Raw genomic sequence first — 15,832 nt, forward strand, 5'->3', positions numbered from 1 at the left:
TTACCCAGATAACACTCCGAGAATCAGATTCATGACGAAAAAAGCTCCAAGGATAACGAGCGATACGAAATATATCCACTGCCACTCACTTCCCATTGCATCTTGAATCTAAACACAAAAAGTGAACGTTTTAATATCAAAACTGTTTTAAGAAGAAAGGAATAGTTAAAACGAACTTTCAACTTCATAATATGCTTATTGTTAGTGCTGTACTTTGTAACATTTTTAACCTTGGGAACTTGAGACCTGATTAGAAACAGAATGTGAATTGAATGAGGGGAGGTTTAATTTTCAGAAAGCTCTTAAGTTTATCCCATTCTATTTAACGATTTAGTAATGCCGAATAAACCAGAGCGCAAAGCTTCAATAGCATTACACTGCTGCTTTTATCGAGTTCAGCATAGTAAGTTTGCACAAGGAATAGCCATTTGTGTACTCAGCATATTATTTCGTTTTTCATTTATCCACAATTCAGGGCAAGTTCAGCTAATGTAGGCAATGTGTAATTTTGTGCAACTACATTAATTGCATAATCTGAAGTTACTTATAAGATAACAAATATTAATCTAAAGCCTCTAAGTACCTAAGGTTTCTGTTAAAAAACTACGTCACGCTAGTTTGAACACCAATATGAACACCCCTCCCCTTCCTTCCGGATACATTTTTCTCTTTGATTTCATTTGAAAAACGCCCAAAATAAAACACAAAATAGAGAAACATAATATTTTAACAGACTTCGCAACCCAGAATGCTCTAAAAATGTGAAAATAAAGATGAAAAGAGATTAATTTTTAACAAAAGAGTTGAGTTTTTTAGCTAAAAGGACGAATGTTTTGGAAACCAAATGTTTAATCATTCAAGCAAAAGATAGCAATTTTCAACAAAATAGTAGAATTTTATAAATTCTTAAAAAAGTCAATTACTGGTCAGTTTATTGAAATTATGTCTAAGAGATTTTCAGTACATATATGGTAGACGTTTCGACTGTACGTCGACAGTCCTCATCAGTATAAAATACTTCTTTCTATGAAATTTTGCACCTGTATGTTAAATTTAATTTGTTAGTTACTGAAATGACTCCGTCTGCTGGGCTGACTTAAATAAAGATTGAGATTATTGTTGACATTGAAAAACACACACTTATCACATGCCGTCCAGCAGACAAATTCTGTTCAAAAAGACAAATTTTTAACAAAGCAGTTATATTTTCGAAAAAAATGATTAACAAAATCATTCGATTTTTAACCTAAAAAGACGAATTTGCGACCAAATATGTAGTTGAATTTTCAACAACAAAATTAAATTCCAACCAAATTGTTGCATCCACAATCAAATATTTAAACTTTAATTGAAAGAGATGCATTTCCAATAGAATCGTTGAATTTTGAACCGATAAAGATGAATTTTCAACCAATTCGTTGAATTCTTAAAAAAAGCTTAAACTTCAACCAAAAACAGTTGCATTTTAAACCAAAAAGTTGAATTTTTAAGCCAAGTGGCGACTTTTTTCGAAGACAAATGAATTTTTATTCCAAAAATGACTAAAAAGATGTTGATTTTGATCAAAAGCAGCCAAATTTAACCAAAAAAGTAAGTTCTCATCGAAACATGTAATAATTGATATTGTAACCGAAAAATACGAATTTTTAAGAAAATATTTAAATCCTGAACCTTAACAGATTAGTTTTTAACCAGGCAGTTGCAATTTTAATTAAAAAATCAAATTTATACCACAAGAGATGAATTTTTTAACCAAAAAGGCGAATTTTCTACAAAAAAGTTGTATTTTCGACCCAGAATAGTTTTGACAAAAAAATATAAATTTACAGCTAAATTTAGATATGTTAAATTAACAGTTAAGAAGATTAATTTTGTACAAAAAACGATTTTTCAACAAAATAATTAAATTTTCAACTAAATAGTACAATTGTTTTATAAAAGAGCTGAAGTTTAAACCAAAAATATAATAGTAGACGTTTTAATTAACAAGAAGTAAGATTCAACGAAAAATAGTTGGATTTTATTAAATTCAGTTCACATTTAAGCGAAAAAAGAGAAAAAGGGGTTGTTGCTTGAAATTATTTCAAGAAGGGGGAGAGAGGAAAGACTGTAAAGTATATGTATATAGACGCTTTCCTTGCAAAATAAAGTTGACAAGAGATTATTTTTCCCGCTAGCAGCATGATGTATGTAGATTTTGACGGGTCATTTAGGCATAAATATTAAAAACAAATTTCAATTAAAGTTGAGCAGGTATTTTTACTCAATTTAATTAAAATTCACAAAATTATAGTGTTATGTCAATATTATTTTTATTAATATATACCTACGAAACTGGAGCATACGGCCTATAACATAAAGTTTTGCATTTATTTTACAGAAAAAATTTAAAATCTTATGGTATTTTTATCCAGAAAAAAAGGAATCAAATTATAAAATGCAAAATTATGTGTAGCCTGCTTTCCTTAAAGTGTCCCGATTAGCCTCGTTTTCTGATAATCAAAGTAAAATATGTAGACATTTTTGTATATATTTTTGTTACATTTCTAAAGAATAAAGTCTTACGGCATACAGCACTTCGGTCCATCCCTCGAGGGTAACGCATTGAAAAACCGTTAACATGGCCAATCCGAAGTTATCGAAATTAGTGATACCATGATTGGGTCCTTCCCAAAATTTTTCACTGCAGTAGTACTCTGTGCCCAGTTGTTTAGCACAATCAAACCCTGCTTTCACTCCACATGGATGTGGATCGTCCATCTCTTCATCTGAAAATAAAACACGACATTCTACATTTTCGAAATTAATGTAGTGTATTTCAAACTGGGTAAAAGTATGTATTCTATGAACAGAAAAGGAAACAACTTTTTTTTTATTTGTATAAACTTTTGTTTCCAATTACTTACCAGAAAACTAAGTCATGCATTCAATACATTTTGAAGAAAAACAAATGCAAAAAAAGTTTCATCTCCCTACCTGCTCGGGAAAGCTGTTGGATTAAACCTCTTAATCTCAAAACTCAAAAAAATCTGAAATGTGTTCAAAATTTCTTGTCTAAAACCTAAGCAATGAATTCTATAGATTTTGATGTAAACAGCTGCAAAAAAAAGTTTCATTCTCCTAGCTTTTGGAGAAAATAGTTGTTTAGAGGTCGTAACTGAGTGGTTCATAATGATTGATTTCCCCGGCAGCTATTGAGATTTAACATTTTTCTGCATTTTTGTGCAATACAAATGTATAAAACTCATACTGAAAATTTTATATAAGAAACTTGAAACATATTTTAGAATCTTTTCGATTTTTGAGACATAGGGGTTGAAAAATACTATTTTTACCGGCAGCTAGGATTATGACATTTTTTTGTAATTATTTTCCATCAGAATCTAAAAATTTCATGCTCCACATACTATGTGAGCAACTTAAAAGACATCTTGAAATTTTTTCCCGTTTTGAGATTTAGCGGTTGAAAACGACGACTTTCCCCAGTAGCGAGTGGAGTAAAACTTCCTTGAAATTATTTTTCATAAAAATCTAAAAAATTCATTCCTCAGATTTTAGGTAAGAAACTTGAGACACATTTTAGATTTTTGGTTTTTGAGATTCAGGCGTTGACAACGACAGATTTCTTCGACAGCTTGGATACTGAAACTGTTTTGAAAATATTGGTCATCAAAATCTAAAAAAAAAACACATGCCTTAGATTTCAGGCAAACACAGGTTTTGTTTTTTTGTTTCACTCTAGCAAAAAGTATTATTTCGAGGCTAAATTCTGGTTATAAAATAAGATATCTGAAAAACAGTAGAAAATACAATAAAAACAGTGCTGAAATAAAACCACCGACTGGAACCTGTTGAACCTATTGAAAAACAGGACAGGTAAAAATGTTACTGTAAGAAAAGAGATCTCTAGTCTTTACAGTGTTCACATAAATGTTACAAACTTCAATTTAATTTGAAAACTAAAGCAAACTACGCAAGTTTGTCACGCTGTTTAATTTAACCTTAGCTGTTCAGTGTAACATAAACTGAAGAGTTTCATTCTCTAGATAAATTTAAACGTAAACTCTAGAGAATAAAATTTCACCCTACAATGAAAATGAAAATGAACCGCTTCATTTTTTTATAGTAGATATTTAAAAATCAGAAGAAGGCTCAAGTTTATGCTCACATTTTTATTGATTAATTCCCAATGAAAGACCATCTAAAGTTGATAAAATATCACCGAAGAAATTATTGATAACCTTTTTAAATTTTTATTCTAAAACTAATAGTGATAAAGAAAATAATCACCGGAGTCAATACGTTTTATACAGGGTTTCTAGCGTTTCGGGAAAGTGTGAAAAGCAGAAATTATTAGAGAATGTTATTGATGTGGAAATGTACCGGAAATGTAATGAAATCTTTATTTGTGCAAAATTGTCTGGGATTGTTTAAACACTTCAGAAATATAAAACATAAACTCGGTGATAATAAAGGGACACATTTTTGCAAAATAAAATGTAACTATAAAGAAAGTACTTGTTTAAAACAAGCGATGTTTATTTAGTTGTTCTGTTACCCAAGTAAAAATTTATTACATACCATTAACGAAATATTGGGCTTTATGCGTTATTAAAATGTTTATCAGAAAATTATTATTTTCATAATTTGAAGGTTTGCAATGCATAATGAGCAAACACAATTTATTGCAAAAAATTTCATTTGTCAACAAGAAAATTTGATTATGTGTCAATACCTAAGAGCGAAAAAGCGTCGGTCACCCTGCAGCACCATTTCACTCAAACTCAATTTCCTCTGAAATGAATAAATTTCTGTCGATCAAACTCTTTTTTCCTATACTCATTATAAAAATATCTCGAAAACGAATTTTGATTTCTGTGAAATTTTGAATATTAGATTTTTTGTTCAGAATAGAATCCACTTTTTAGAAGTCATAAAATTCTAAGCTCAAAATTATTGAAACCTTATCTCGCGAAATCGAATTACTGTTTTCAATACAAAATTGTTCTCCTGTATTTAAAAACTCAAAATCTTGGGAGAGGATTAACAAATTTTTAAAATTAATTATTTCATTTTTTATCACTGTTTTAAGTCCACGCGGACACCTTAAAAAAAGTACAAACCCGATGTTGACAAATTTTGACTACATTTGATCATAACTGGATTGTTCTTTGCAGTCGAATATTTTTGATGTCAATTCATCACTAAGAAGTATCATTACTAAGAAGATTTATCACTCGGAAGTATATTCTTGTTTTTCATTTTAATTGCGAATCCGATTTTACAAGCTGTTTTTTGCTCTCAAGTAAGTCCTGTACAATTGTAGTTTTGTCCCTCACAGATCTCATTATGCCGTGTCACCTTTCATTATTATATTTATTTTCATAAAGATCAATTTTGTACTATTTAAGGATTCTGGAACAATCTTCCCAAAATCTGATTTTATACGATTCACTGTAAAAAACATTTCGCGTGTAATGGACTTCTATATTCACCAAAATATTTGAAAATAACAACTTAGAAATAGTACGAAGTGTTTCTGATTTATTGTGGACTTTCTGCTTATAAAAATACGTTACAAACAAAATTGAAATTATATTTATCTACTGAGCTAAAAATATTTTGTTCATCTGAGGGTTTTCTTCTTAAAGAATACACTAGACAAAATTTACAAGTCTAAGAAATCAAAAAGTGGAAAAGATACATGTTTTCGAAATATTATTATCCATGTGTATTTAAATAATTTTTTAATGATTTTTTCTTTTAGAAGTGTCAATTTCATCTAATATATGAGTACAAATTCCAAAAAAAATGTATATGTTTCTTACGCTTAAGTATATAAATATAATTTTGTTAACACAACTTAGTATTTAAAGAATGTACTGCATTTTCATTTTTATTGTTCAACAGATATATAACTTTTTTTTAAAGTGAATTTATATTCACAGAATGACTTTAAATGTATAAGAATATTATAGAAAAATTATTCAAGATTTGAGCAATTCATTCAATTTGCCAACAAAAGGCAGAGAATTAGAGTTGAACTCTTAAATTTAAGTATGCTATACCTATTTTTTGTACATTATAAATTCTATTTTTTGAGAAACACAATAAATTATAACGAAATTTATTTACAAAAGCAATTTTTTAAACAAATTTAAACAGAATTTTTAAAAAAGCCTGTGGGAATTATACGGGAAATTTATGGAAATTTTATCGTAGATCTCCGCTGGACACCCTGTTATATTACTCGAGACTAAATAAGTGAAACAAAATTGTCTCAATTCACACGATACATTTAACGCTTGTCATGTTTCACCACTCTTATTTCCATTATTTTAAAAATACGATTCCCACGGTCATTATTGTTTTACATAAAATCCACAAGGTGTTGTGGTTATCGCATTTTACTGGCAAAAATGCTTGCTTTTACTCGATCGATTTTACTGTTGACATTCTAACTATTTTTACATTTTATCAAGATGATCTGCTTTTCTTTAAATTCTATACCTATTTAAAAATGTCGCATGAGTAAAAATTAGAAGTAAGGATAATAATTATTTTGTAATAAATATAAAACACTTAAGACGAGAATTTTATTGTTTTTATATTAATTTGTTCAAACTTACCAGTCCCATTTATTCTGCATGTTTTATGCATTTCTCCTGAGAAAAGTTCCAATCCTATAATAGCGTAAATAATTATAACGAAAAGTACTAAAAGAGCGATGTGAAGCAGTGGTACCATGGCCCTCAGAATTGAATTCAAAACGACCTGGAGACCTGAAAGCATATTGAAGAGGTTGTATTATTAATTGTTAGTTAGTTATTAATTGTTAGCTTCAGTCATTCGTCAGAGACAATAGATTATTACAAAACATCGATTTTTTGGTCCAAGAATGACAACATATTTTTTTCCCCACAAATCCTTTAAACTCTTTCAAATCTCTGGTTTTTTTACAAAATATTTTTTTTAAACTGCGATTTTTATAACGGTGGAAACAGATGGTTAATCAACAACATTACGCGTTTTTCTTTTATTTAAATAAATGTGAGAACATAATTTCCGTGAAGTCAAAAAGGATACAACAATATAAACAAAAGAAAAACGCGTAAGGTAGTATATGAACGATCCCATATGTTATCTTATAATATCAGCGAAAAAGTTTTAAAATATGTTTAAATTTGAGACAATGTGAGAAAATAGTTGCTTCATAAAGCAATTTAAGAAAATTGTATGTAGCATTATAGTGTCATTTTATCAAAACATAGTAAGATAGTTGCATCGTTAAAAAAAGTGTAAGAAAATGTCAATGTGTGAAAAATGTTAAAATGTCAATGTGTGAGTCCAAGGTCTGCAATAAGTAAAGATGTAGAAGTTGGAAAAATAATTCTTTGAGCATTTCTGATCATTTTTAAAACAAAATAAAAATTGCTTTCAACACACACACACGAATACCAACAAATAGGTATACAGAAAGCAAATATAATATATTAATAGTGCCTCATAAAAGCCCTTAGTAAAGTTTCTTTAAGTTGCACATGGCCTTTGATTTCGAAAACCTAGTAAAATTGATTTCGCGGAATCGCTTACGTTTTACTGAATAAACTAAGAGGCAGATCAAAAGCTATTTGAACTGAATGAAGTACTTACTTGGAACACCTGACACTAGCCTGAGAGGCCGAAGTACTCGAAAAGCCCTCAGCGCCTTGACATCAAAGCCCTCTTTCAAAAATATCGTTAAGATTGTGCTGATGTTGCTGCAAACAGAAAAGAAAGGTCGCCAAAGTAAAAAAATTAAACCTATTATACACTTATTCAGTAACTAAATTACATAAGAAATTACTTCCGAAACTTTCTTTGGTTTCAACTAACCTGCTGACTTGATCCATTATGAATAATTCTATTGCCATTATGAATAAGGTCGATCATTTCAATTACTTTCCTCAAGTAAAATCGGACACATTGAATGATTAAATAAATGAAAATTTACTGAAAGATTTTAGAGCGAAATCAAGAAGGGAGATGAGGAGTGGCAGACAACAGGAAAGAGAGGATAATCAAGGCTCTATAATTGACGCTAATGGATAGCAAATTCTCCATGAAATTGCGTCTCATTAAGTGCACAAAACATAAACTTGCTTGGTGATCGATGGAGCTATACGAGACGGTCATTTAACATCCAAACGACCCCCTAAGGAACCGGTAAACAAGATCTAGGCCGCCAAATTCTACTGTATATACTATTTAGCACCAGTGATGGGTAAGTTATTTTTTAAGGGTATGTGCCAGTCTGTCATGTGACCAATTACATGTTATTGTATTTGGTGGCTTTATAATTAGAAAAAGGAATATTGTGTTAAAAGTTTGGAAAATGATTCAATATATGCACGGGAACGTCTGTCTGGCCCACTTAACTTTTTATTATGTTTGAATAATGCAATTTTATTAATTAGATTAGGCCAGGGCACTAAATCCCTGATCTCAGTTACATTACAAGTTAAATCATTAGATTTCAAATAAGATTACAAATTTTTTTACAGATGTAGGCTAAGCTAGCGATATTCACCGATAATATTGATGTAAATTTCAAATATTTACAATTTTGAATAATTGAAGGTTATGTTAACGTTTTTCATCGGAAATTGTTTATTTTAAAGAAGTATCATTAAATTTCAAAGAAAATTTACAATTTAGAATTCAAACTGGAAATTAGTACTTTTAATGAAAAATAATTGGAATTCAAATGTTAACAATATTTATTTCTGTTAACATTTCTCATGAGGAATCGATTATTTTAGCGTTGGTATTGCTATTTTGTAACATAAATCTCTCTCTTTGATTGTCTGTATATTGCAAAAAACTATTATTTATTGATTCTGAAGTTAATTTAATCAATTTTTATCAATTATCCGACATATTTCTTTGCTTTTATATTATTTCATATCATAGATACTATAAAAAAATTTCGTATTAATATAACTTTGATATTTTAGCTCAAAAATTGCGTAAAACACATATAATAATAAACGTGCGCGTGTGTCTTACTGGTAGTTTAAAGCCTAAATTTAATAAAACCAGCAATTAAACAGAAAAAAATGAAAGACATTAAAAAACAGGACATAAAAGAAAAAAAGAAACGAAAATTTCCCACTTTTTTAGCATAAATATAAGGGAAATATACATGGGCGATTTAAATGCGAAAGGGCAGCGTTTGCGCGTTATATATCACAAATATAATGCCTATTAGAATACCTATAAAATAAATGTAATGCTCAACAATTCGGACCATTAACCATACAAAAATATATCTAGAACTCTTATAAAGAAATGTTCCCATAATGCTCTATAAATTATATAGCGTTTGCTCCAAGGTTGAAAATAAACAAAAAGTTATATGTTACTACAAAATTTGAGATGTTTTTAAGAGATTTTAGCATTCTAATTGCATTGATATTTTTATTTTATTTCTTGTTATTCAAGTTGTTTTCATTCAAAAGAAAATTACTATCTTCAGTATGTTTCTGCTTTGAATGATTTATTTCACTTCGATATTCTGAACCTCATTTACAATTCAGTACACATACATTTTTGAAATGAATGACATTTGTTTCTACTCTAGCTTTCTTAAAATGTAAACTTTATGCTGACTCTAAAGTTCAAAATGTTTCCGGAAACCATAAGAATGTTTCTTTTAGTCAGAATTATTTTGCTGACAATGGCATAAATTAATGTTTAAAACACCCCAAAAAAAATTCATCCCTCCAGCGCATTTAAAACATATTATAATCAATCCCTAATGTTAAAAAAAATTTTATAAAAAAATAATTATTTGAAGACTCAAAATGTTTTCGCTGATAATTTGAAACACGCCTTAAATCAACCCTTAGGTAAAAAAAATCTATAAAAAAACGCAATTTTTAAAAGACTTAAGGGTAACTCACTCTTAACGAACCCAAAAAGTGTCTAATTATTTTGTGAAAAAACACTTAACTAAAAAATCAAAATACTTTGGCTGTTAATAGCCGAATTTCCTTTCAAAAGTATCGAAAAAAAGGTTTATTCCTCTAGCGCATGTGGAAACCATCCAAATTCAACCCCTAAAGTTTAAAAAATTCTGTGGAAAGTCACTAATTTAAAAAGTCGAAATATTTTTCCTTGTAAAGGTAGAATTTCATATCACGAGTATTCAAAAAAAGTTTCATCCCTACAGCGTATATGGAACCCACTTGAAATCAACTTTTAAAGTTTAGGGGTTAATTTAGGCTGGGTTTCACATGCGCTAAAAGGGTAACGAAATTCTCCCATTCTCAATTGACACATTTCGACTTTTTAAATTAGTTTGTTTTAAGAGATTTTTTTAAACTTAAGGGCGTGATTTAGTATAGATGAAACTTTTTGGTGTCTGTTGGGATGAAATTCTGCCATATTCAGAAAAAGTATTTCGACTCTTAAAAGAAAATAATTCTTCTGTTTTTCGTAAATTTTGCGAAGCACAAGAAGCATTTCGGCCGGACCACATATTAAGTCCGGCTTTTTTAAAATTATTGCTAGAAAATTCTCTGAGGTTATGTTAAAAAATTCCGCCCTTGAATATAAAGAAACCTTGACTATTATATTTATTGGCGTAAATTAGATTTCACTTAGGATCACTGTTCGCAATTCTAACTGATTGGATGGCATATTTCGATACAGCAACTGGTAGATTGTGTTTATGAATATAATGCAATTGTATGCACATTCTCTCAAGCAGAGATTCCTCAAATACAAAGGTCTATATTCCGTATGCACATCAGGTGATAACAAGAATGTATCCTCAAAGAGAACTAGAAACCACACATATATTTAATAAATTAAATCCGACTTGTAGACGCAGTATTGAATTAATTACCCAAATTGGCACAGCACAATTCTCTCCTCTGAATATATTTGACGAGAAGAGTCTTGGAATTCAATACGAAAGTAAAACAACTTTTTATTGGGTTTTTGTTTTCCTTAAACGCATATATTTAAAGATGTTTACATAGAACTTTGAAAGAAGGAAGAGTCTAAATCAGAAAAGATTAAATCAGATTTTCTTTAGTAGAACTTACCCGATTACGACTATCGTAAAGTCCAGCAAATTCCAACCGTTGCGCAGATAAGCACCTTGATGCGCAACGAATCCATACGCTATGATCTTCATGATACATTCAACTGTGAAAATTACTAAAAAGATGTACTCGATTTTTTCCTGAAACATAGACAAGACATCCTTTTTATTTTCTGTGCATAATATCTTTCATGATTATTTCAGGGAAATTAATACAATTAATGTAGTTCGATTTTTAGCCTGTTTTAGGCCTCATTAAAAAAATTTTTTTTAGATTTTTCGAAACCTTGAATTGGAAATTGCTTTTATTGTTGAAAAAATGATCATTTTTTCCAGTTTTTAAAACAATATTTAGAGGTCGCAACGAAGATTTTTATGCCGAAAATTCGACTTTTTAACGATTTTAATTTTAATTTATGCAATTTTGACAATCCCATCTTGCACAATGCAAGCCATTCTGTATGAGGGAACCATATGACTCTCAAATTTTATTCGTTAGGATCAAAACATTTTAAGGTGTTATTGAATATTACTTATCTTACCGAAAACAATTTATAATATTTGAAAGAAAATTTATTCGATTCTTGACTTGTAATTTAAAGAAATTTGTTTCTAAGAATTAAAAAATTCTTCTTAAAGGAAAATCCGTAGTAGGCCTATTTTTTATATATTTACTATCATCAGTCGCGCGCTACTCGCGGGTGTAATTTTTCGATTTGAGAGGAAAAATAATTATTAATATAATATATCAATTTCGAATATCCATTTATTTTTAAAGTTTATTTGTTTAATTTAAAAAGATTTTGAACTATTTTAGATATATATCAAATCAAAATTTCAACGAAAGGTACATTTTCATGCAAATAGTTGAATTTTCTACCAAAAAGATAAATTGTCAACCAAAAATGTAATAGTTGATGTTTCAACCAAACAGATTAAAGTTTGACATCGTAAGCAGTTAAATGCAATTAAAAAATACGAATTTTCAACAAAGCAGTTTAATTTTATACCTACATTAAAAATAAATATATAACAATAATTTGTAATAACACATAAAAATTTCGAATAACTTTTTATTTTACAAATCTACTTGTTTATTTGTTTTTTAATATAATTTTTCTAGGATTCTTGAGGTAATTCAATTTGATTCTCAAAGATTGTATACACGATAAAAAGTATGTAGGTAATTTTGAAAAAAGTTTTTTTCACTGTATTTGTCCAAATTTTATGAAAATGAGTGGGTAGACTGCCGGTTCTGGCAAAAAAGTTCCCTGCCGGTACCGGAAAAACTTCTCTACCAGTAGCGGTAAAAAACATATTTTCAGTTCACCGAAGAGACTGTTAGACATTTTAGAATAAGGTCATGTGATTTAAGAGTTATTTTGTGATATTTTAGATTTTTACTCTTTAGATGGAACGTTTTATGTATACATCGCCTTTTATCGTCGATTTGCGTCTCAAGAATTACGATCAACGATTCATGGGAGCGGGAAGGTACCCCTGCGACTAGTCACAGAAATAATGTTTTATGTAAAATAATATACATTCGATGTGCAATACTATTAATAATTCAATGATGTAATAATGCAATCAAAATGTAATAAAAGATGCAATGACAATGTAATGTACAATAATGTTATGTAATAATTTAACGGCAGAGTATCCATTACCTTTATGAAAAATTCGAGTCAGTTTAAAAATTTAGAACTTATAAAAGTTTGGAAGAAATTTAAAAATATTGTATACATTTTCGAAACTCTTTTAAAGTTTTAAAATATTTGTAATTTTTCCAAAACTTCTAAGATTTTTAAATATCTAATTCTTACATATTAAAGAAATTTTAAAATATTTTTAAATCTCCTAAAATTAAAAATTTCAAAATGAAGTGTCATATATAATTTTTCCAGGAATCTGGAGAAATTTTTTTTCTTATCTTGAAACCTTTCAAAATCCTTAAACAGCTTCAAAACTTTATATCGACAATTTCAAAAATCTTCAAATTGATTTAAATGTTTGTCAATCTTCAAATTTTTAATATTTTAGAAATGTTTTTTATATTTCTAAATAAATTTTAAAATGATTCGAATTCTTACTAACTTTTTCTTTAAATCTTTCGAAATTAAAAAAATTCCCTTAAAATCTTTCAGATTCTTTTTTTACCATCTTTTACATTTTTTTAAACAGTCTCTTGAAATACATTTTTCAGAATGAAATATCATTGTGTATTTTCAAGAACTTTTTTTGCACAAATTCTTCAAAAATCTTTTCAAAACTTCTAAATGTATCTCTGTAATTGTTTAGAATTTTCCTACACTTTTTAATCTTGCAAAATAAAAATATTTCTCTTTGAAATCTTTGATATTCTTTTTTGAAATTTTAAGAAATTTAGGTGTAACTTTCGTATTAAAAGATAAATAATGTTACAGAATTTTTTTTAATTTGCAGTATCGGTACTTGAATTTAAAAAATTTTAAACATGAATGACCAAAAAATGGTCAGCATTTTTGTTGAAAGTGTGATATTGTTTAATCTAATATAGTTATTTATCCCTTTTTGTCTGATTCTGATAAAATTTCTCGTTCTCTTTTGAAATATGGTTAACAATCGTAAAACAGTTCAAAATTGACAAAATAGTTGCTATTTTTTTTAAGATGTTCAAAGTCAATTTACTCAAAAACTCCAACGTTTTTCTCCCTTGATTTCTTTTTAAGTTTGTCCTAATGTAAAGAGTATATTCCATGACCTACTGACCTCTTTCTAAGCTTTAGAGAGATGAGAGAATTTTGTTTCTTTCTGAAAAATAGAAATCAACATTTTTTGTCAAAACCACACAAGATGCGCAAGATTTCGAAAAAACCAAATTATTTCTCTAAAAATGTTCTAGAAAAATGTCCTTTGAATTTCTCTACATTTTTTCTAATTCGCTTCATTATTGTTTCACAAACATGTTATTGAAACTGTTAAAGCAATTCCTTTTTGGCTTTCCGTACAATATAAAATTGAACTGTTGAGTATAAAACTAATCTTACAGGATTTTGATACCTGCATATTTTCACATAAATCTAAAAAATAACACGACATAAAAAAAAGTGTTCAGAGACATTTTTCTAGATCTTTGTTAGCGAAACGATTCATTTTCTTTCACTATTTTCGTACCATGTCTCTTTTCTGCAAAAATGGGAATTTTTGTCTTTTAGAAAAAAATGCTCTCTTCACTTAATGTGGTGTGCGCAGCGGAGACTATCATGGAATACTACCTTAATCAAAAAGTTCCCGGAATTTATTTTTAAAATTAAAAATATAAGTTTATTCTTGAATATTGATGTGGTCTCCTTCAAAGTAATTCCCATCGACTGCCACGCACTTATGCCAGCGCTTGATCCAGCTCTCAAAACAGTTTTGATCCTCAATTTTCGGTATGCCCATCAGTGCCGTTTTCGATTTTATGTATTATCTCCGATCGGCTGCTAAAACGCATTCCGGGTAGTGGTTTTTTCAGTCGATCGAACAAAAAAAAATTAACAGGGAGCTAAATCTGGCGAATTTGATGGCTGCGGAATTGCATTAGTTGAGTTTTTGGTGAGAAACTCACGGATAATGATGGCATTGTGCGACGGTGCATTGTCAATAAATCCATTGCAAAAATCGAAGTTCGCAAAAAAACAGATGCACTCAAAATTGCGTTACATTTACAAATGTCAAGCTAGAAAGCTGAAATGCGCAGGGAATATTTTTAAAAGGTGTGACAACCTACAGAAACGAAAAAAATGTGAATCGGACAGCAGGGAGCGCCACACGGTGATGATTCCGGGAACTTTTTGATCAAGGTGGTATGTGGACGTTATTCATAGAAATATTTTTTTTTACTAATACTACTTCAAATTGGCTCCTTTTTCAGGTCCCGGTATTCAAACCAAAATAAAAAAGAAACCGGCTTTTCGTACCGAAGTTTCAGTATACGTATAGTCACAGCCGTAACACAATTAAACTCATTGTGTTGTCCCGTTGTGTTTGCGGTACCGTTTCATTCAGCTTCGGCTTAACCTACATAGAGGTTTAACCTATCCTAACCTAACAAAACCTGACTTAACCGAAACTAGCCGAATGAAATTCAACCACACGTGTAGCTATGTAAGCGTACGGTTCTCAGTCTTAAATGTATCTAACTTAACAGAACCTAACGAAATTTTGCTTAACGCAACACAACTTAACTTAAGTGTTCCCGTTGTAACACAATAAAATTCATTTCATTGTACTACAGGTGGTTAAAAATTTAGACGCACATTACTCATTTGAAGAAACTTAGAATTACAAGTAGAATTGACCCTATTTCAATTAACCTGACAATGTTTGTATCAATTAAAATGTAGAACTGTAACTTATAAGAGTTTTATTCAAAATTTTTTTCTCTCTGCTTTTCTTAAACTTAAGGGATATATTTATACTATACGCAAGAACAGGGTTGCCAGCGTAATCGGTTAGGTTAGGTCAGGTTTTGTTAGGTGAGGATAGGTTAAACCTCTATGTAGGTTAAGCCGAAGCTGAATGAAACGGTACCGCAAACACAACGGGACAACAAAATCAGTTTAATTGTGTTTCGTGAGGTTAGGTTAGGTTATGTTAGGCTAGGTTAGATTCATTTTTAGGTTAGTCTCGAGTTGACCCATTCGATGTAGCACACATTTGCTACTGGGAAAATATGCTTCCAGAGCTTTACGTGTAGTTCAATAAATTTCTGTT

General features: G+C 29.5%; 1 protein-coding gene across 1 annotated transcript in view; it reads right to left on the reverse strand.

Annotated features, from left to right (window-relative positions):
* LOC117170649 (muscle calcium channel subunit alpha-1-like) overlaps positions 1–15,832 on the reverse strand; it is a 107,188-nt gene continuing 91,356 nt past the window's right edge. The window contains exons 4-8 of the mRNA XM_033357561.1: positions 11,094–11,233; positions 7,654–7,760; positions 6,630–6,782; positions 2,566–2,768; positions 1–108 (exon numbers count right to left, since the gene is read on the reverse strand). Of these exons, the coding sequence (XP_033213452.1) occupies positions 1–108; positions 2,566–2,768; positions 6,630–6,782; positions 7,654–7,760; positions 11,094–11,233 (711 nt within the window). The remainder of the gene's footprint in view (positions 109–2,565; positions 2,769–6,629; positions 6,783–7,653; positions 7,761–11,093; positions 11,234–15,832) is intronic.

This window comes from Belonocnema kinseyi, chromosome 4 (genome assembly GCF_010883055.1).
Source record: "Belonocnema kinseyi isolate 2016_QV_RU_SX_M_011 chromosome 4, B_treatae_v1, whole genome shotgun sequence".
Taxonomy (NCBI): domain Eukaryota; kingdom Metazoa; phylum Arthropoda; class Insecta; order Hymenoptera; family Cynipidae; genus Belonocnema; species Belonocnema kinseyi.